The 20,477-nt window shown below is 38.8% G+C and overlaps 1 protein-coding gene and 1 long non-coding RNA gene across 3 annotated transcripts; one reads left to right on the forward strand and one right to left on the reverse strand.

Moving 5' to 3' along the window:
- The first annotated feature begins 824 nt into the window (after nucleotides 1-824).
- HSPA4 (heat shock protein family A (Hsp70) member 4) lies at nucleotides 825-18,455 on the forward strand. Of its 2 annotated transcripts, XM_062587749.1 has the most exons (19): nucleotides 825-1,150; nucleotides 5,013-5,070; nucleotides 6,725-6,865; nucleotides 7,588-7,710; nucleotides 8,195-8,294; nucleotides 8,723-8,856; nucleotides 10,724-10,968; nucleotides 11,363-11,439; nucleotides 11,734-11,885; nucleotides 12,902-13,008; nucleotides 13,373-13,506; nucleotides 13,955-14,136; nucleotides 14,540-14,629; nucleotides 15,125-15,277; nucleotides 15,763-15,888; nucleotides 16,861-16,968; nucleotides 17,263-17,382; nucleotides 17,779-17,940; nucleotides 18,198-18,455. In XM_062587749.1, the coding sequence occupies exons 1-19, from the start codon at nucleotides 1,044-1,046 to the stop codon at nucleotides 18,399-18,401; spliced, it is 2,523 nt and encodes an 840-aa protein (XP_062443733.1). In that variant the 5' UTR covers nucleotides 825-1,043; the 3' UTR covers nucleotides 18,402-18,455. The 2 variants fall into 2 exon arrangements, with proteins under 2 accessions (XP_062443733.1, XP_062443734.1); XM_062587750.1 differs by lacking the exon at nucleotides 16,861-16,968.
- Nucleotides 13,812-20,424, reverse strand: LOC134147041 (uncharacterized). Its single transcript, XR_009959935.1, has 2 exons — nucleotides 19,858-20,424; nucleotides 13,812-14,101 (listed from the first exon to the last, which is right to left on the reverse strand). It is a non-coding gene; the product is annotated as an uncharacterized LOC134147041 (long non-coding RNA).
- Between the last annotated feature and the right edge of the window lie 53 nt (nucleotides 20,425-20,477).

The following is a 20,477-nucleotide window of genomic DNA, read 5'->3' on the forward strand; positions in this document are numbered from 1 at the left end:
TGAAAACCTTGTTAAAACACAGGATCTGAAAACCAAAGGAAATAAACGCCTTTGAAGTGTTGCCAAGTTTTATCACAGTTTTCTTCCAGTCTTAAGAGATTATGTCAGAAAAAACGTTCTCTGCACAGGAAAAACAAGCGCGTTTCCAATCCTCACGCTTGCCAAGGGAAGTGAGACACTGGGCACCCTGGAAAGTTAAGCAAGCCTAAGGGCAAAACGAAGTGGCAACACCTCCTCAGTATCACAAGGGGTCCTGGCTCCGGGCCCGAGGGGAAGCTTTTGCAGCAGTTTATCCTCGGCAGAGGCCCGAGGCAGGGCAGGCCCCAGGCTCGGCCTGCCCGCGCTCTGGCGCCAACGGAGGATTCGCGAGCAGAAGACCGCGCGCCGCGTCCGGCTCGCAGCGGCGACTCGGGATTCACCCAGGACAAACGCGCGGGCTGGCACGAGGTGCCGCGGGCTCGGGCCCGGCCTGGGCCCAGAGGCAGAGCCGAGGCCTCTGGGCGGGCAGAAAGCAGCCGCATCCCACCCCAGCCCGCGGGGAGGCGAGGCGAGGCGAGGCGAGGCGAGGCGAGGCGAGGCGAGGCGAGGCGGGGCCGGGCCGGGCCGGGCCGGGCCGGGCCGGTTTGGTCCGGAACAAGGCGCCACGACAGGCAGCCGCAATCGCCGCTCTGTGAGGAACCGGCCGGCGGCGCGGGGGGCGGAGCCCCTCGCTAGCCCCGCCCCCCGCTGCTCTGCGGCTGCGCGGCAGCGCCCCCGCGCGCTCGCATAGGCTGGGCGCGGGCGGCAGTCTCGCGAGAGCGCCCCCCCCTCCCCCCCCGGGTATCTCGAGCGCGGCACGGCGCGGCGCGGCGCGGCGCGGCGGCCCGACGGGATCATTCGAGAAGCGCCCCCTCCCCGCCAGGAGGCAGCGCCGCCCGCCGCCGCTCATTTAAACGCGCCGAGCCGCCCCGCGCCGCCCGGCAGGCGCCCGCCCGTCCTCCTTCCTTCTTCCTTCCTTCCTTCCTTTCCTCTCCTCCGTGCCGCCGCCGCTCCCCGGCCGCAGCATGTCGGTGGTGGGCATCGACCTGGGCTTCCAGAGCTGCTACGTCGCCGTGGCGCGCGCCGGCGGCATCGAGACCGTCGCTAACGAGTACAGCGACCGCAGCACGCCGTGAGTGGGGCCGGGGCCGGCGGCGCGGCGCGGCGCTGCCCCCGTGCGCGGGCTCGCCGCCTTTGTTGGGAGCGCGGCCGCGGCGGGCGCGGGCGCCGGTTGGCCCGGCGCGGCTCCCCTCGCGGAGGAGGCGGGCTGCGTGGGCCGCGGAGGGAGCGGGGCGGCGGCGGGCGGCCTGGCTTCCCGCGGGCCCGCGCCGGCGGGGGGCTGCGGCGCCCTCGCTGCCTGCTCGTCCCGCGCGGGCCTGCTCGGCAGCCCTGCCTCGCTCATGGCTTCTCTGTGTTCCTCGTTTTTCAGCGCTGGCTCACAAAAAAAACTTAATAGAGTACTGGACCTTCTTAAAACACTCAGCTGAAGGTGGCCGCTAGATTCATAAGTTACTGGGGTGGGGAACAGAAATGTGAGCACACAGTGCAACACCGGAACTCCCTTTCACTGGAAGGGCGACCAATTAATAGTGCAGCTTACCGGTGAATTTGGTCCTGAAGTGTGCTTTTTAAAAAATGTTTATAGTCAGTTTAACTCTGCTTACATAAATATGCCTCACAACACATTTTCAAAGAGCAGCATGTGTCGTTTATCTTGAATAAGTATTTTTTCTAAGGAAAAAGAGGCAGGGAGCTGAAGTAGATCTGCTCTGAGAATGAATTGCAGAGACAAATAGAAGTGGAAAGGGAGCTTGCAATGAATGAAACCAAGAGATGAGCTAGTTGGAAAGCTGTGTCTTAAAAGTGCTCTTACAACTAGTATTATGTTGTAGTATATGCTTTGTGTTGAGCATGTACTAAAATAAGTAAATGGTGAACATTCTCTCTCTCTCTCTCTCTCTCTCTCTTTTTTTTAACTTCTCTCTTTAAAAAGACCAGAAGCATGAAATGACCTTGCTTCTCACTAGATAATACCTCAGCTCTGTTTGCCTTTTGCTGTCTCTAAGCAATGACTAAATGGAGAATGGAATTTGTTAATTCAGTACTGTTTACTAGAGTAAGAACTAGTTTTTCAAATGAGTACTTTCAGTAATATTGAAAATATAGGTAGGTGAACTAGGAAGACTTTAAAGCATTTCAGAGTATTTTTCTTACAGCTCTAGGTAGCTGTTCAAGGAGTTGAGTTTCTACTTAATATATTTGAGGTATGAGCACAAGTCTTACTCATTGAAGGAGATTAGTTATACAGATGTGCTCTGACATGATTTTATTTCAGGAAGTAACTGGGAAAGGCTGAAGAAAAATCAGTGTGTTGAAAATGAGTGTTTCTAACAGAACTTAATCTCTAAGTACTGTACACACATATACACATGCGTATGTACCTATATAAATAAGTCTCTATAAACATTATTGAATAAATGTAAAAAACAATTCTGGAATCATACAAATACGTATTAAAAAAATCTTAATAACTTTAAATGTCCATCTTAAACAAAGGCCCAATTTAAAAAGGTCATTGTAGCGTTTATTTAAAGTCAGCCCTGGGGGGATTCATGCAAGGTTTCATGATATGTTATCTGAGGAATGGGCTTATGGTCAAAGTTAAGCATTATTTTGTGCTTGGTATGATGAGATGCAAGTTTCAGACAGAATTAGCAGATATAATTTAAGAATTTATCTACCTACGTAAGGATGAAGGTGTCTGGATTAAGTGGAACTGTTGTAACAGACCTTACAAAATTAGTACTGTTTTTCTAGGTAGACTAAAATTACTTCCAAGAAGAGGCATGTCTTCTAAGTAACTGAAAATGGGTAGGGGGAGCAAGTGTGAAGTAGTGCCTGCAGGTGACTTAGTTCACATGTGTTAAGGGAGTTCATTAGACCTCCCAATGACCTTTTGTTGTGTTTATATGTTTCTATGCAAAATATTAAGTTAACTATTCAAATTCCACTAAATTGTGTAACACTTGATTTTTGTAGTTTAATGGGTTAACTGTAGTAGTTCCTACGGTTAACTGTTCTGGAAAATAAGAGTGACAAAGTTCTTCTCGTTCCTCTGCATTGGTTAACTTTCTGCTGCTCTAATTCCCTATATGACTCCCCAACAATTAGATGAGAGCCAGTGTTAACTTGGCAAAGGAGATGAGAGAAAATGCAAGGAGAGGAGCTGAGTAGGACCATCCTATCTTGGTGGTAGTTGGATCACTTCCATTATAATGTGAAACTGCTTCCTTAAATCTGTTGAAGCTATTGCTAGAGAGAAGCAGAAGGTCTAAACGTTCATATTTATTGTGTAAGTAATTCATAGATCTAGTGATTTTTTTGTAGTAAAGACAAAATTTTGATGGGGTTATTTGATAGATAATTCTCAGGTTCCTTTATTTGAGAGACTTCAGCATCTATGTAACAAAGTACAGCACAGCTGTTCATCGAAGCATGCATGGTCTAAAGCTGAGCAGGTGGCTGGCATGTTTCAGAAGAATGCATACACTTAACTTTTTTAGTTTTGTTCCTTGAAAATAATACAGAAGCCTGCATTTTTGGTGCTGTAGCCTTCTCTAGAAAGATTTTTACCTTGAGTTTTTAGTCTGGTACTGCTAAAGAGTTCTATAATAATTCAAAATCAGTGAATTGAGAGTGATGGCCTCTGAATTCAGGAGTGAAGTAACTGAATGTTTTGTTTGCCTCGTATAAAAATAAAGCTTCTCCATTACTGTGGACTTTTTAATTTCTTTCTGAAGTCCAGGGTGAATCCTGACAAGTATTCATTATGATTTTGCTTATACTTTGTGGCTCCTGTTTCCTTAGTATTGATCTTAGGGTCTGCACAACACAGAACTTTCTTTTTATTAACTTTGTTTTAAGTAGGTGTTATTTCTCAATGCTTATTTTATTGCAATGTATGCTTTAGGGTGTACCTTGTTTTCACATGTTAAGTGGTGAATAAATCAGAAGTAGATATAGAAACAATATGATTACACCACTGTTTTTGGCAATTTGATCATTTGCAAACAGCAGGCTAAACTAAAAATCTGGTTTTTGTGTAGCTCTGGCATATCCATACTATAGAGCAGCTTCTTGACCTGCTGCATGGAGAACTACTAAATTATATTGTTAAAATATGCTTTATTAATAGTAAAGAATTGTTTGACTCTATTTATGTCAGTAAGTTTACTGTAGTGCTATCAGGAATCTAGATCAGAGGATAAGGTGGAAAAAGTCTGGATTTACTTTTGTTTTATAGGTTCTATGTTACTTTGTTAAATATTTAAAACAAGAGATTTAGTAGGACTAGAATGTCTTCAAAGTTGTGCTTTTTAATTTTTTTTAACTGTGAGCCATCACAAAGTAGCTTGGGGTAATTTTTTTCTATAATCTACATTTTTTATTTCAATCAGTGAAGATAAAGCCCATAAGCATTAGTCTTTCTCTATTTTCTTTGTGCTGTTGAAGGGTTAGCTTTAAATCTGAAACTTGATTAGCAGGAATAGTTGTCTTAGTAATATTTGATTTCCGCATGTATTTCTTAATAATATGGGAAAGTTAAAATTAACAACATATTTCTGGTTAACTGGCTTAGCTGTACAGGTGGTTATTGAGATGAAATGTCTACCCAATTATTTTTTAGAAGTAAAACTTAAAGTACTGTGAACTTTAATCTGAGTTGTGTTTTAATGGGCCTCATTCTAGAGGAGAACTATGATTTAAAGTGTTTACCTGAAAACTTAAATGAAGGCCTTTTGTGATCAGAATCTACAAGAACTAAATTCTTTCCAGTGTATGACCAACTTTCTTAATGAACTAAATGATGTTAAAATATTTCTTGTCCAATTAATATTAATCAGCTCTTTTAACAGAAAAGTCACAGGACTGCTAGTATTCAATGCAGTTCTATCAATCACTTGCTAGACTGAAAAATTTTCTTCTCATTGTAGATCATGTATAGCCTTTGGACCCAAGAATCGCTCAATTGGTGCTGCAGCTAAAAGCCAGGTGAGACTATTGTTTTGTAAAAGTAACCAATTTTCAAAAGTTAGACTTGTACAATGTAACTATTTATCAGTGAAGATTAAGGCATCTTTGAGGTTTGCTTCTTAGTGTCTTCTTAACTGTAATGGAACAGCTGAGTCTAATTCAGCTGTTCAACTTGTAATGCTGCTTTGTCATCTTGGATAGAGATAAAAGGGTTATTAGTCTCAGAACTTTACTGTTGTACATAATGAAACATACAGAAACATATTTTTGCCTCTTAAAATCTGATGAATACTAGCATTCTTTACATTGAAAATGAATCTTATCAGTAGTTTTTCATCCATATTATGACAGCATTCTATGGTTCAATTTTGTGGTTTCATGACGTTCTTTCCATAGAGTTCAATTAAATGCATAATTTCAAGAGAAAAGAAGCATAAATACACTGTTTTCTCAACTCTTTGGGGTTGAATTACAGCCTAAATATCTTCCTCAACCTTTCTTGCTCATACATTGAGTTTCTATTGTGTAGGTAAGTAAATATAATTTAAGGACCACAAGGAGGCTTAGCTGATTTGTTGTGCTTGTGAAACTTGTGTCCTGCTGTCTTGTATCTTGTGTTACTGTGAAACACCTATAAAATAATTTCTTTTGAAGTCCTCTACAGGAAGTGACTTTTCAAACGCTCGCTTTTTCTTAGCCTAAAATACCTAGAGATGTATGAAGATTCAGTATCTAGAATACAAAAATGACTGGACACAACTATGTTATTCAAGAGCAGAAGAATTGTACTAAACTAAATGCAGATGTTTTTCTGGAGTTGGGTGTCTGCTTAGCTTAAAGAAATTCATTGGTACAGAGATCCAGTAGAGATGAGGTATGTCCTGCAAAATAAGCTTAGAGAAAATCAAAACCAGGTTATTTAAGAAATAGACATTTGACTGAAACTGAATCACAGGTAAGCAGTATGTGGTGTAATGCTTGCCTGCTCTGTCAATACTTTGATTCTTTTTTCAGTATGTTTCTTGCTGTACTATAAATGAAAGAATTAAAATTTACATGCAGTACTTAAACATACTAGAGACTGACTTTTGATTTCCCCATTTGCACTGATCTCAGCTATTAATGCAAGACCACCTACCTTTTGTCACTTGATTCAAGTTGGCAGTAATCTCTTGGGGGCCCTGTTTACTTTAAAATGTATTCATGACAAGATCCTTGAGCAGTTATTTAGGAATATCTGTATGTTGACTGGTCACATGCATCTGATAGACCTGAAGTAGAGTTTATTATGTCCATATGCTTGTTGTACCAGCTGAATTTCTGGCTTGCAGCCAGTATAAGAGCTGGATGCTAGGAAAGAGGTAAATGGAAAGGACATACTGCTAAAAGTTTGAAGAGATGTGCTACATGTGAATTGTATATTACCTGTTTTATATGCTTTCTCTGATTAAAATCCTAGCTCCATTTTGAAGTATGCATTTTAATCTCAAATTTCTGTAGGTTATCTAGGAGATCAGAAGGAAGTTGCCTTTTAGCAGCTGCTCTGATGCTGTTAAGATACAAATGACAATCTTCTGGCAAGAGAAGCCTGAGAACAGAGCTTTCTATTGTCTTCTGTTTGAAATTCAAATGCTCCTCTGCCATCTTGTATTGAAGATTTCTTTTCCTCTAGGTTATTTCAAATGCAAAGAATACAGTACAAAGTTTTAAAAGATTTCATGGTCGTGCATTCTCAGATCCCTTTGTTCAAGCTGAAAAAGCAAACCTTGCGTATGAACTTGTCCAGCTGTCAACAGGCTCGACAGGCATCAAGGTAAGTCTGGCATATTTGAAAAAGAACCAGAGGAGAAACTGGTAAAGATTCCATTTTACCTCTATTTTGAATCTACTTGCTGTAGTTTCCATTCTTTTGTGAATAGAAGAATCTTAAATAGAGGGTTATAAGGCTACTGACACCTGGAGAGGCCATCTGCAAGACTGATTTTTGCACATTTATGTAACTTTTCTTCCTTGAAAAGCCAGTCCTGCACAAATTTTGCTGTGGCAATGCTTTTTTTCCTTCACTCCATGGTGAATTTGGAAGACAGCTACTTGACAAGTGTATTTATTTAGCTACTGTCCAGAGATATGCCAAGGTGTAAGAGATGAACTTAGTACTTCAGCTAAAATGGTTTTAAAAAAAAGTTTTTTCACAGCAATGACTGGACTCCTGATTTGGAACTGAGCAAATGACTTATTGCAAAGCAGAAGAGAGGAAGGTGTGTCAGGCATTGTCTAGCATTCAGGATTTGGAGGAAATCTGTGTCCAGAGAAGCCATAAGTGAATTCTCAAATGCATGTTCTGGTGTTTATGTAGATTGCCTTCTTGTAATTGCAGTGCACAAGCTAAACTATCAGAGTGAGAAGTTGGGTAGAGGCATGTTATTTTGTAAATTTGCTTTTAGGAAAACCATTTATCTTGTGTATGTTCCTTATGCTTGCTGTGCATGGTTTTTATTATGGTGTGGTCCTTGTACACAACCTTTTTTATTTAAGGTCATGTATATGGAAGAAGAAAGAAACTTTACTATTGAACAAGTGACAGGAATGCTCCTTACCAAATTAAAAGAGACTGCTGAGAATGCACTCAAGAAGCCTGTTGTTGACTGTGTTGTTTCTGTAAGTATGTGATATTAAATAGGTGTTATACTGGGTCAGTATCATAAATTGAAAAGCTTGGTGATAATAGCACTAAGTTGCCTGAATATTCAGGTTTAATTTATCCTTTCTATTTAAAACTGATCCTTACTCAAATCTCTTCCTGAAAATTAGATTTATTTCATTAATGATAAAACTTCTTAAATTGCTGCTAATTAGCAAATCATATTTGATAGCTGCTTATGGTTCTGTACTTCTAAAATTAGTGACTAAAAATGAGTGCTTCCAATTCTAAAATGAAGGAAAAGGAATTGTTCAAAAAAATGTAACCTCTTCATGTAATTCCTTCTTTGCTTTTTCTGTCTTGCAACTGAAAATAAACATCAAACTTGGAGTACTTGTGGAGGAAGAAAATAAATTATGCTCCAAACTGACTCTATGTACTTGTCTGTTTGCTATAGATGACTTTCTGAAAGTTAATATTGGCTCTATGACCTTCTTGTAGGTTCCATGTTTCTATACAGATGCAGAAAGGAGATCTGTGATGGATGCTACACAAATTGCTGGTCTCAACTGCCTAAGGCTAATAAATGAAACAACTGCAGGTAGTTCCTTCCTTTTCCTCCCTGTCAATCTCTTAATTTGGTAGTTTTATCTAATAAAAGGGCTTTTAATCTGTCACTGACTTGTGCCCTCTGGAATTGCTGCCAGTACTGTAAACTGGAAATGGGGTTGGTTGCTAATAAAGTTTCTTAAGCCACAGTCTTTTCTATTGCTTTACAGATGTTTTTATAAAGATGTTTCTTGAACATCTTGGTTTTCATGGAACTACTCTCCAGACTGAGAGGCTAATACAGTTTAATGATCTTCCATGTCGCATTAATATTGGGAATTTGTTTAGCAGGGTAGCAAATTTTGTAGCTTGAAAAATAACATGAAATGTTAATGCTGTTTTTACTACTGTACCAGTTATTGCTTAGGAAAAATTACAGGAAAAGAATGCACTAAATATCTCGTTTTTGTTTCTGTATAGTTGCCCTTGCATATGGAATCTATAAGCAAGACCTGCCTGCCTTAGAAGAGAAGCCAAGAAATGTTGTTTTTGTGGATATGGGGCATTCTGCTTATCAAGTTTCGGTTTGCGCATTCAACAAAGGAAAACTGAAAGTAAACAATTTGTTATGCATCTCTCTTAAATACCATTTAAAATATTCATCAGTACATATATGGACTACACCAGGCAAACTTGCCTGTCTGTACAGAAGTGTGCATGGGCAGCTCTATTTTTTAAGTTTCAACTTTTGGCTGGATTAAAAGTAGAGCAGAGAACTAGAGAGCTTTAGTGCTACGCAGAGGAAACAAATATGCCTTAATCAGCGTACTTGTGCCAAAAACCTAAAAAGTCTCAGTTTAAGAAACTAAAACTTCTGATTGAATGCTACTTCCAAAAGGGAAAAAAAAAGGCATTGAAGCAGGGATTCTTAGAATGGTGTAAGTGTCAAACATTTTACAACTCACTGATACTCATGTAAGAGTCCTAAGGCATTCTTAACTTTCTTTCACAGGCTAAAGTAATTAAGCAAGTTATATTAAATTTCTAAAAATAAGCTGTCAAAGTACTGTTCTTTTCCAGCAAGTACTAGAATTGCTTAATTAGCTTTTTGCCAGGAGGTACAGTAATAATTTCTGTAGTTCCAGTAATTTTTTCTTGATTAGCTAAAGAAACAAATCTAAAACACAAGTTAGTGAAATGAAAAGAAGTCCTGAAAACCTTAGTTTTGCATTTCTGTTCTTATGTGTAAATTTAGTCTAGGTTATTTCTCAAGTTTTCTTTAAAGCTCTTTATTGAAATCATGGAAGTATTGAAGAATATAAGTGCTGCTGTTAAGTATTGAACCTAAGTGCCTTGCCATCCAACACTTTACAGCAGTGCATAAACCAAGCTTTGTCTGAAAAGGTATTGAGAGTAATGTACTTCACTGTCTTCTATTTCTAATAAAAATCAAGTTCATAATGTGAAAAAGGGTCAATTCAGGTAGATGGACTATAGATTTTCTTAACAGATAATTCCTTTGTGACAAATTAATACCTATTTGCAAAAGTTAAACACATTCTCTTGTTTTATTTTTAGCTTGGTGTAAGCATGTTCCACCCTTGTGAGGCATTGAATATTAAACTGGGATATGATTCAAACTGACAGTGGCAGAGCAGAGTTTGGAAACTCTAGTGGTCTGCTTATAATACAAGTTACTGAACAGATTGTGTTGCTAAGCCTAGCCAAGTCTTCCTGAAGATACATATTTTTAGGACTTCTTTAAGCACTAGAATGCTGGGTGCCCAAAGTTGCTTTTTAGCATTTGTGATAGTAAATCTCTGCTAGAATTGCATTGTATTCTAGTTGCATGTGCCAAAAGGAAAAAAAATAATCATTCATGAAGTGAGGAGTGATTTACTATTTTTATAGCTATTAGAATTTGTTAGTGTTGGTTCTTCTGTTCCAACAGCATTTTTGAACATCTCTAAAACCAGCTACAAAAGCTGTAGGATAATCATTGTTTAAATTCCATATGTTTTTTAAAAAGTCAGTTATGCTTTAGGATGCATATAGTAACTGTTACTGTAGTTGCCATTTGTATAGAAGATCAGATGTTGGTAAACATGATGTAATTGCTACTTAGGTTGCCTTGAAACATAAGAACAGCTTAATTCTTGCCAGTAGTATCGGTGATATGTGAAAGATGGGTATAGGACATAGCTTTAGTTGGGGACGCATTAGAATTCTGGACAAGGTTCATCAAAAGACACTTACTGGGGATGCCAAGGGCAGGATAAAATTCTCTATGGGATTTCTTGTTTTCATTGTGGCTGCTCTGGTATAGTTCTTGCTGTGTAGTAATGTTGTGATACTTCTATATGGAATTTTGATTTAAAGATAGAATATATGTTCAAAGAAGTGGCTTGATATTAGGAAATAGGTTTCACTGAACGAATGGCAAACTGAGCTATTACTGAAGAGTTGACCTTTTTTTTTAAGGTTCTCGCTACATCATTTGACACAACACTTGGAGGCAGGAAGTTTGATGAGATGTTAGTTGAATACTTCTGTGAAGAATTTGGAAAGAAATATAAACTAGACATCAAGTCAAAGATCCGTGCATTATTGAGATTGTACCAGGAGTGTGAAAAACTGAAAAAATTGATGAGTGCAAATGCCTCTGATCTCCCAATGAATATAGAATGCTTCATGAATGACATAGATGTCTCTGGAACCATGAACAGGTAATGTTCATACCTCCTTCATAAAGATAGACTTAATCCACTTCACTCAAATCATTCCTGTCAGGAAAAAGCTTAGTATTAAATACAGGTGCTTAGGACTGGAGGGAGGAAGGAAATGTAAGAAGAGTTTGTGGAAGGGGTACTGCTCAAAATAATATTTAGGAACTGATTAGTACTCTACTTAGGATGAAGGGTAGTGAATGCTGTAAAGGATGCTTGGATTATTGGAGCCAAATTTCAGAGAACGTACTGAATAAATGTAAAACTAGGATTGGGGAGAGAACACTGTAGTAGTCCAAAACCAAAATTTCACTCTTTCAGTTTTGGTGTTCTGTTGTATTTGCAATTTTAACTTATGGTAGGCTATAGCTTTATTTATGGCTTCCTCCAACAGAAGCAAATTTTTAGAGATGTGTGATGGTCTCCTTGCAAGAGTAGAACCACCCCTTCGCAGTGTACTGGAACAAGCCAGTAAGTGTATATGCATTCTGTATTCTGTAGACGGAAAGAGAAAACATCCTTAATGCAAACTTTCTTCAGATGTTGACAAAACTTCAGCAGATTGACTAGTACAGTTAACTTTTTCTTGCTTAGCAGTTACATGCTATCTGAAACTTTCACAGAGGCTAAGACCTGAATTTCTTATTGCTCAATCTTAAGTAAGAGAACAAGCTTAACATTTGCTCTGGTATAATTTTGTTAGCATAGTCACTTAAAACTGAAAACTTTAATCTATAAAAACTAATATGTCTGACTCCTTCCTAGAGTTAAAGAAGGAAGATATTTATGCAGTAGAAATAGTTGGTGGTACCACAAGAATCCCTGCTGTAAAAGAGAAGATCAGTAAATTTTTTGGCAAAGAAGTCAGTACAACTTTGAATGCAGATGAGGCTGTTGCAAGAGGTTGTGCACTACAGGTAAGGAAAAAATAAAAAAGGTGCTGCTGTGCTTTAGCTGTGAATACTTTTATTGAAATCCATTAATATTTGAGCTAGAGACCACAGAATTAAGTAATGAGAAAAATACTTCATGTGTATCATAAAATTGATATGAATAAACTTCAGGAAAGTGAATGGAAGAACACGAATGGCTAACTTCTAAGTGATCCCTTTGTGCTGTTTGTCTAAGTCAAATCAGTGCATCAGTAGAGTTTGTTACTGTGAAACATGTGCTCTGCTTCTACTGTAACTGAGAACTAGTAGTCTGGTAACATTCATGTGATAAGACTTCTACCTCCAGGCTCCTTTGCCTAGGTTAAGCAGTAAAACAGGGTATTATTATAGGACTACTGATAAACTTGTCATATGGCAGTTGCTTAATTACATGAATAAAAATGAAATACTGAGAAAGCTTTTGTGGCTTGGGTTGATTCTAATTCTTGTGAATGGAAATCTTATGTCCTGACCTAGAATCAGAATCACTGTTGAATGACAGATGTAGAGGCTTGAACTGTAGTAAATACTCCATATAGTTCCTAGCTGTAACAGCTTTTGAATGCACCTTAATTTTGCTCTTGTCATCTTATTTTCCTCCTTTCTTCCAACACTTAATATGTGCTTATAGCTCCATTCCATCAGTGATACAATCCAGCTGCTAGAATGCACTCAAAGGGAGTTTTGCTTAATGGTATGCCAAAAAAAAAAAAAAAAAAAAATTACTATGCTGCTCTTAAAATTGAACAACAATAGTTCTAAACTAGAATTTGTGCGTTTTCCATTTTCAGACTGAACAGATGATTACAGCCTCATGAAAAGGAAGGGTCCATATAAGCTTTTGGTATTTACTGTGCAGGTCCTGAGTCCACCAGTTATTAGACTCCTTTAGTCTAGAGTAAATCTACATATTAAACAGATTAAATAAGTGCATGTTGAATTGAATTACTGTTCACCTAAAGTTTCAGTTTTCATAATAAATTTGTCTTTTGCTCTTCCAGTGTGCTATTTTATCCCCGGCTTTCAAAGTGCGAGAATTTTCTATCACAGACTTGATACCATATCCTATTTCTTTACGATGGAATTCACCAGCAGAGGAGGGGTTAAGGTAAAAAGTTGCTGATACTCAGACTTGCATGATTATATACAGCTTAAAACTAACTGCAGGTACCTAGATAATGTTTTTGGAACAGTGCTTATTTAGAGATTCAAATTCTGATAGCTTGATTGTCTTAGGTTAGTGACAGTAAAAAGCCAAAACAAGGGCAACGGTTTGGAGCTGTTACTTCATGTATTGCTATTGCTCTTATGAACGTAAAAGATTAGGAGTGTGTTTTTTTTTTTTTTTTTTTTTTTTTTGTCACTTAAAGTTTTTCCTTAAGATATAGTAGTATCCTGGGATGTTCTGTGTTCATCTTGTCTCCAGATGTTTAGTATGTAAGATGATACAAGTGTTTGGTTCTCTCTTACAGTGATTGTGAGGTCTTCCCGAAGAATCATGCTGCTCCGTTTTCTAAGGTCCTCACTTTCTACAGAAAGGAACCTTTTACTCTTGAGGCATACTACAGTTCTCCCAAGGAACTGCCTTACCCAGACCCTGCTATAGGTAGTTAAAGCCAATCTGTATTTTTTAACTATAAATAATCTTGTATGTCTTTTGGACTTCTTTCTAACTATATATTCTAGAAAGTACCACAAATGCTATAGGATAAGTTTCTTAGTCATGGATCTACACCAGAATGAGTGGAGTTAACATGAAGTTTATGGATGAACAGTCTAAATAGAATCCCAGTGTTTAAGCAAGCCTAGAAGGGGCATACTCAGAACTGTGAAGTCTGTTATCAATTACTATTATACCATTAACACCAGCTTTTACAACATATTAGATATGGAAAAATTCTGACAACCATGTATTCTATCATTATTTACTAAAAAATCAAATTGGCTTTGAATAGAGTTTAATATCCTCTGCATGCAGTATAGTGATCTGTTACAAGCAATATTCAGGATTTACTTTACGTTCACTGGTTATTTTAATTGGAACAATTTTTTAGCTCACTTCTTGGTTCAGAAGGTCACGCCTCAAACAGATGGATCCAGTTCAAAAGTGAAAGTCAAAGTTAGAGTCAATATCCATGGTATCTTCAGTGTTTCAAGCGCATCTTTAGTGGAGGTTCATAAATCTGATGAGAATGAAGAGCCTATGGAAACAGACCAGCATGCAAAAGAGGAAGAGGTAACAGACTTTGTTTGCTACTTGGAAAATTTCTTTAATGATTAAGTGCAGCTGGCCAAATTCTTAGCAGGTTTTGAAACTTACAGAAGGACTAAGTAGACATGACAAAGAATTAAAAAAAAGGGGGGGCAGGGGATTAAATACAAATTGATATGTTACTCAAGTATCTTCTGAAACTAGGACTGAAATGTAGATGAAATTCCTAATCATGCAAGGAGTGGTCTCTTCCTTCTCTGAGCAAAGACTAAAGCTTAAATTTTATTACTTTAGTCTTCATTCTTTTTCTTTGTATGTGAAGAGCAGCAAATGCAAATACAGTGATCAGCCTAGGAACGGAAGCAGTGATCTTGCGTATACATTGTTTAAAGAAAGGGGTGAATCGAATCTTTTTTGTGAATTTCAGAAAATGCAGGTAGACCAGGAGGAGCAACAAAAGACAGAAGAACAACAGCAGGTCCAACCTGAAAATAAGACAGAGTCTGAAGAAATGGAGGTAACAACTGTATCTGAAACTCTTATCTGGAGGATTTAAGAAAATGTACAGTGTGTGAGCCCATCCACTACCTTGCTCATAGCTCTGGAAGCTAAACTTTTATTTGAATAGACTTGTCTTGTGTTGCGTAGGCCTTAAATACATAAATAGCATAAATTGATGCATATCTGTCAAGTGACCTAATATTGATGAAATGGTGAACTCTTCATGGAAGAAATAATCATTTAGTTTTCAGTAAGTTAAATACGAGGAAAAGTCGTCTTCTATAAACACCAGCACCCTCATGAATGTAGCAAATGTGCTCAGTAAAGACCAGAAAATGCATATTTTTCTGACCTTTTTGGCAGCTAGATGTCAGAATAGTGGTGTATAGTAATGCTGTCGACATAAGAACCAATGCACTAACTCAATAATACTCTTCTGATCAATCTTGAATATTCAGCTTGAGCTGACTAGTGATGCTGTTTTTACTTTGAATATATTTCCTTAATGCAGACTTCTCAGGCTGATTCAAAAGACAAGAAAGTAGATCAACCACCTCAAGCTAAGAAGGCTAAAGTGAAGACTACTACAGTGGACCTTCCCATTGAGAATCAATTGGTGTGGCAGATAGGGAAAGATATGCTGAACTTATTCATTGAGAATGAGGTGAACTTTTATGTTTTGTTTGCCTAAGCCAAAAATTTCACTAGCAGAGTCCTGTTCATTAAGCATGGTTAAGGGTGGGCAAGGAAAGATGAAAAAAAACAAGCAACCTTTTCCTCCAAGGTGGGCAACAGTGTCCCATGGAGCTGAAATGTATTATCCTGTTAAGTGACTGCTGTAACTTGTTGTTGAATGTGTGCTTTGCAACTGCAGAATGCAGGGAAGCTAGTTAACGGAGTATTTCCAAAATCAGTTGCTTGGTGACCACTACCACTATGGTGGATGATTCCTTAGCTGAGGCAGATACTCATATTTCTTTACTTAAGTTATATTTCAGCAATAGTAAATTGAAGCTATGTTCTGTGTTCAGGACAAAAATCTTAAGCCAAATTGAAGCATTAGCTATAAGGTATCAGGTACCCTTTATCCTGGTAACAAATATTAAATGATTAGTTTTTTAGCTGACTAATTAGAGAACTTGTTCACAGGGTAAAATGATAATGCAAGATAAGCTAGAGAAGGAGAGGAATGATGCCAAGAATGCAGTGGAGGAGTATGTGTATGATATGAGAGACAAACTCTGCAGTATTTATGAGAAATTCGTAAGTGAAGATGTAAGTATTAGCTTGATTGTCTTCTAATACTTTTTGTTGCAACTAATAGCCATATTTTTGTGGTCCTTTGACCTGTAAGATATGTTTGTTAAATGCTTAGTTATAATTTTCAGACTTTTAAAATCTAAATCTGAAGAAATATCTTCAATCCACCTGGCCAGTTTTTACTTAGTTCACATTTGGATGATATCTAGGATACACTGTGTGTTCTTTTCCCAAAACAGTTGCAGCAATTGAAGTTATCAGAGCATGTTTTCATACTGAAACAGACTGAGCACTTGAACAATCATTTTGAGGCAACCTATTTTACTTTGCTACTTTGTTAGTACTTAGAATGATTTATGACAAAATTCAAAGAATAATCCAACTTAGGAGGAAAATACTAGGCAAGATTCCTCTGATGAGGTGTGGGCACCTGTATCTGAACAAGGAAGGTCCCTTACTATTAGTAACTAGCTTTCCCTGGAGTACTGGATGAACTTGGTGTGTAATTAATACCATCCTAAGGTGGATGACTACATTTAATCAGATGAATAACACTCAACCGTAGTTAGTCCCCACTGACTATTGTAGGAGTTTTGCCAGCAAGGTATCTATGGTGCTTAGATGTCAGAGCTAAATTAGGACAGGTGAAGTGAGATTCCTGGTACGTTTGCTAAAGATAGTTTCACTATGTTCTCAGACTTGCTGATATAGTAACGAGGCAAACAGGCAAAGCAGTAAGGTAAACTTGTACTGTCTGACAAAAGCCTGTTTTAAATATTTGGTGTCATAGATGGCTCTTCCTTAGGCCAGCTTTCCTGGTAAGTGAGACTGAAAGAAGACACTGTGTCTTAAACTGCCTCTTTTGTCATTAAAAGCCATAAAGTTCTTCACACTCTGAAAATGTAACCCTCCATAAGAGTCCAAGCATCATTTAATACCATCTAATAAATTCTCACTGAAGTATTTATCTTGCATGGATTGCTTCAGGATAGAAGTAGTTTCACACTGAAGCTGGAAGATACAGAAAGTTGGCTTTATGAAGATGGTGAAGACCAACCCAAACAAATTTACATTGATAAATTAACAGAACTGAAGGTAAGTGGTTCTTAAGTTCCTGTAGGAATTTACTGAATCTAGAGCACTTCATTCAAGCAGGGAGCTAGCTTAGGTGCTACTGTTTCAGATCAGCACTGATAAACTAATCAACCTGCTTATTAAGTATGTAAGAAGCAAATTTCCAATAAGCTTGTAGCAATACAAACCAGATTCCTATAAGGGAGGCAACAGTACAACTTCTAGGAAGGCTTGGAAATGCTTGTCTATACCTTCAACTTGCAGCAGCATATTATGATGTTGGCTGTTTTTGATATCTGTTACATTTTGTTTCAGACTCTGGGTCAACCTATTCAGGCAAGATTTCAAGAATCAGAAGAAAGACCAAAAGCATTTGAGGATTTGGGGAAGCAAATTCAACAGTATATGAAAATTGTTCACGCCTTTAAAGCAAAGGTATTTCCACACTTAATTTTTGGAAAATGCAAGGAATTGTTGCAAACCTATTTTGGTTTCTTAAGTTCCTTTCAGTGGAAGACTGGTGGCAACCTCCTGGTTAGTTTCTCAATTCTCACTATTTACCATCTTTCAGAAGTGGATGTTTTAAAATCTGACAGTCTGCTTTTAATCAGATCTTGTTTCCCTCATGGAGGGAAAATAGCTGCAGCAGTAGAATTTCAGTCCTCTGATTATAGAGTTGTGGGAGACTTGCTTAACTGCTCTGGTAACTAAAATAGCCTTCTGGGCAGGAACTGCTGTTTCTAGTGTTTTGAAGCTATAAGTTTGAATGAAGAAAGAAACAGTTTAGATACTCAAATATTTATACAGCTACTACTAATTTGACTGTTTCAGGATGAAGAGTATGACCATCTAGATGATGAAGAGGTAGCAAAAGTGGAGAAGAGTGCAAATGAAGCTATGGAGTGGATGAATAACAAACTCAATCTTCAAAACAAGAGAAGTCTTACTTTGGACCCAGTTATAAAAGCTAAAGATATACAAGCGAAGATTAAAGTAAGTATTTCTACATATTTCACTGCATTTCTGAGAGTATGTCTGTTTTACGGTCTAGTTGCTTGTGTTGTGAGGTGGCAAATTGCTAGTAGAAGGGGCAGTACTTAGATATTAATCTGTTAAACATATTGGCAGAACATCGACCCTCAGCTTGAAACATCCATCTGATATAGTCAAAAGTTGATGCTATCAACAGGTTAAAGCACAGCTGTTAATAGATGAAACATTTCTAATATTTTTGTTCCTGTGCCTTCTAGGAATTGACCAGTATTTGTAATCCTGTAGTCACAAAACCAAAACCCAAGGTTGAACTCCCAAAGGAGGAGGAGAAACCAACTGAATTGAATGGACCAGTAGAAGGCCAGGAAGATGCTAACAGTGGGTTGCAGACTGAAGAGAGCACTGCTGCAGCTGCTCCAGCAGCTACAGAAAAGAAGCTTCCTGAAATGGACATTGACTGAATTTCAGAACTTGTTTATATTACTACAAACAACAATAAAGCTTTAAGTTGTCAACTTTGTATGTTCTGAATACAAATTGAAGCCAGTGGATACCACAGGGCTCTTGGTAGTTTCTGGAAAGGCTTGGTCTAAGTAGTTAACTACTTGGTCAAATAAGCTGTATTTCTTGCTGTAATGATTGTATTTAGAAGTTTCTGGTATTCTTACTAAACTTACAGAAACAGCTATAATCCTCTGTTTTTAATCATCTTCATGCTGAGTCAGTCTTGTTCTAAAGAAGTGAGACAGCAAAAATCTTACAAAGTAACTTGCCACGGAGTTCTTTCATTCACTCTTTTTGGATTATAGCAACGCTATTTCCTAGTGCCCATTAATGTTAAGGAAGTGAGGTGACAGAGAGGGGTTGCTCTTTCTAGAGCCTAGAGCATAGTCTTTCATTTGCTTATCTTAATCTACCCTTGCTTTGTTGTTAACACACTACTTCAGATTTATTTTGACCTGGGCTGAGTTGACAATGTTTTATCTGCACTTAAGCAATTAAATGTTACACAAGGTATGCAAAATAATAGGTAGTATTACAAATACATTTATTCACTAGCTGATGTCCTCACATCATGGGCAGTGATCCCAAAATCAAATTCTATATCAGATATGTAAAATAGCAACTGTATACTTTTACAGGTCAGACCATGAATGTGCTCTTAAATGTGAAAGTGTGTATTCCTTTCCCCAGCTACTCAGACCATGTAAGCTTTTTGTCTCTAGTTAAATTAGCTGCTTGTAGAAAGAATGAAGATTTGTATCCCAGCTGCCTACACTGATGGATGATTCTGACTAGTTCTGAACTTTTTTTTGTTTTTTTTTTTAGGGGGGGTAGGTGGTATGCTTGCTTCTATGAGGCCTTCATTTGGAATGCTTAATACTTTTCCACCTAAAACCCTGACAAATTTGGCATTTTTCTATGAGCTTGATACAGTGATTTGCTTCTAGTATTGATTGTCATTAAACTTACAGACATAACTTGTATGTGTTCAAAGTTGAAGCACCCATTCAGATACTGCAAGAAATAAATGCACTGGATTCTACTGGATTACCTTTTTAAACTGTTGATTATAATGAGGAGAAACTTGTGTTGCAGTAGGTGTAAAAGCTTTGTCCTTCTGCTGTTGAAGGTACAAAGATGCACAGCTCTGCTAGAACTAACTGCTTATTTTTCCCTAGCAGGAAGACTTTCCTTGCTGCTGAGGGTGAAGTGCTCTGCAGAAGTTAACTCAAATGCATTTTTTATAGAAGTAGTGCTAATAGCTCTTTCCTCCCAAGTATCTCTTCCTCACTGTGTCTGTCTGGTAAGGGCTTTTTAAAGGGGGATAGCAGCACAGTCATAATTTGTGGTCCTGACCAGCTTTGTGAGCTCTGAATGCTGCAAAGCTGGCTGAATTTCAGCACTTATACTTACGTTTGGGCTGTTCCTTATCCAGAGTTTCTAAGCAAGCGCATCCTCCTTGACTATGGAAACAGCTTTGCTGCAGTGAGACCGTTTTGCTTAGAGTATCCATTTAAGCATTTTCATCTTCTGTAATGAAGATGCTTCCTTCTCCCTTCTATTGCCCAGTTCACATAGGCCTAATTCTTGGTGTTTAAAAGCTGTAACTTGCTTGCAGTTGCAGATTAGCAAAGGGGCTACTGCTATTTTTGATGTCTGTCTTTAATGCCTTCCACTTTTAGAGAGAGGTAAAGGCGAGTCTGTCTTCTGTTTTGAGCTGCTCCTCAGGCAAAAAAAATTGTGATTAAAATAACCAGCTGTGACACCCAGGCTGAGAACTGGCCTATGCTTCCGTGCTGCGGCAAGAGCTTGAACTGTGCTGGCGCTAAAGCGGTAGCTCCGGCCCTGAAGGTTAGGTTAACGGGAGGGAAGGACCGGGAGCCGGAGGCCTTTCGCTGCCGTGGCGCGGCGGAGCGCGGGCGGCCGTTGCGGCCGTTAAAGCCGTTAGGGCCCCGCGGCCGTTAGGGCCGGGCCGGGCCCGTCGCCGCCCCCCGGGGCGCTGCGGCGCCTCCCGGCCGGCAGGGGGCGCCGGC

This window comes from Rhea pennata, chromosome 14 (assembly GCF_028389875.1).
Source record: "Rhea pennata isolate bPtePen1 chromosome 14, bPtePen1.pri, whole genome shotgun sequence".
In the NCBI taxonomy this organism is placed as follows: Eukaryota; Metazoa; Chordata; class Aves; order Rheiformes; family Rheidae; genus Rhea; species Rhea pennata.

Bases quoted from the DNA above. Each gene is read 5' to 3' on its own strand.
- HSPA4 (XM_062587749.1), top strand. From the start codon at position 1,044: ATGTCGGTGGTGGGCATCGACCTGGGCTTCCAGAGCTGCTACGTCGCC. The intron at 1,151-5,012 runs GTGAGTGGGGCC...TTCTCATTGTAG, and splicing joins TACAGCGACCGCAGCACGCC to ATCATGTATAGCCTTTGGAC. The intron at 13,507-13,954 runs GTAGTTAAAGCC...ACAATTTTTTAG, and splicing joins TTACCCAGACCCTGCTATAG to CTCACTTCTTGGTTCAGAAG.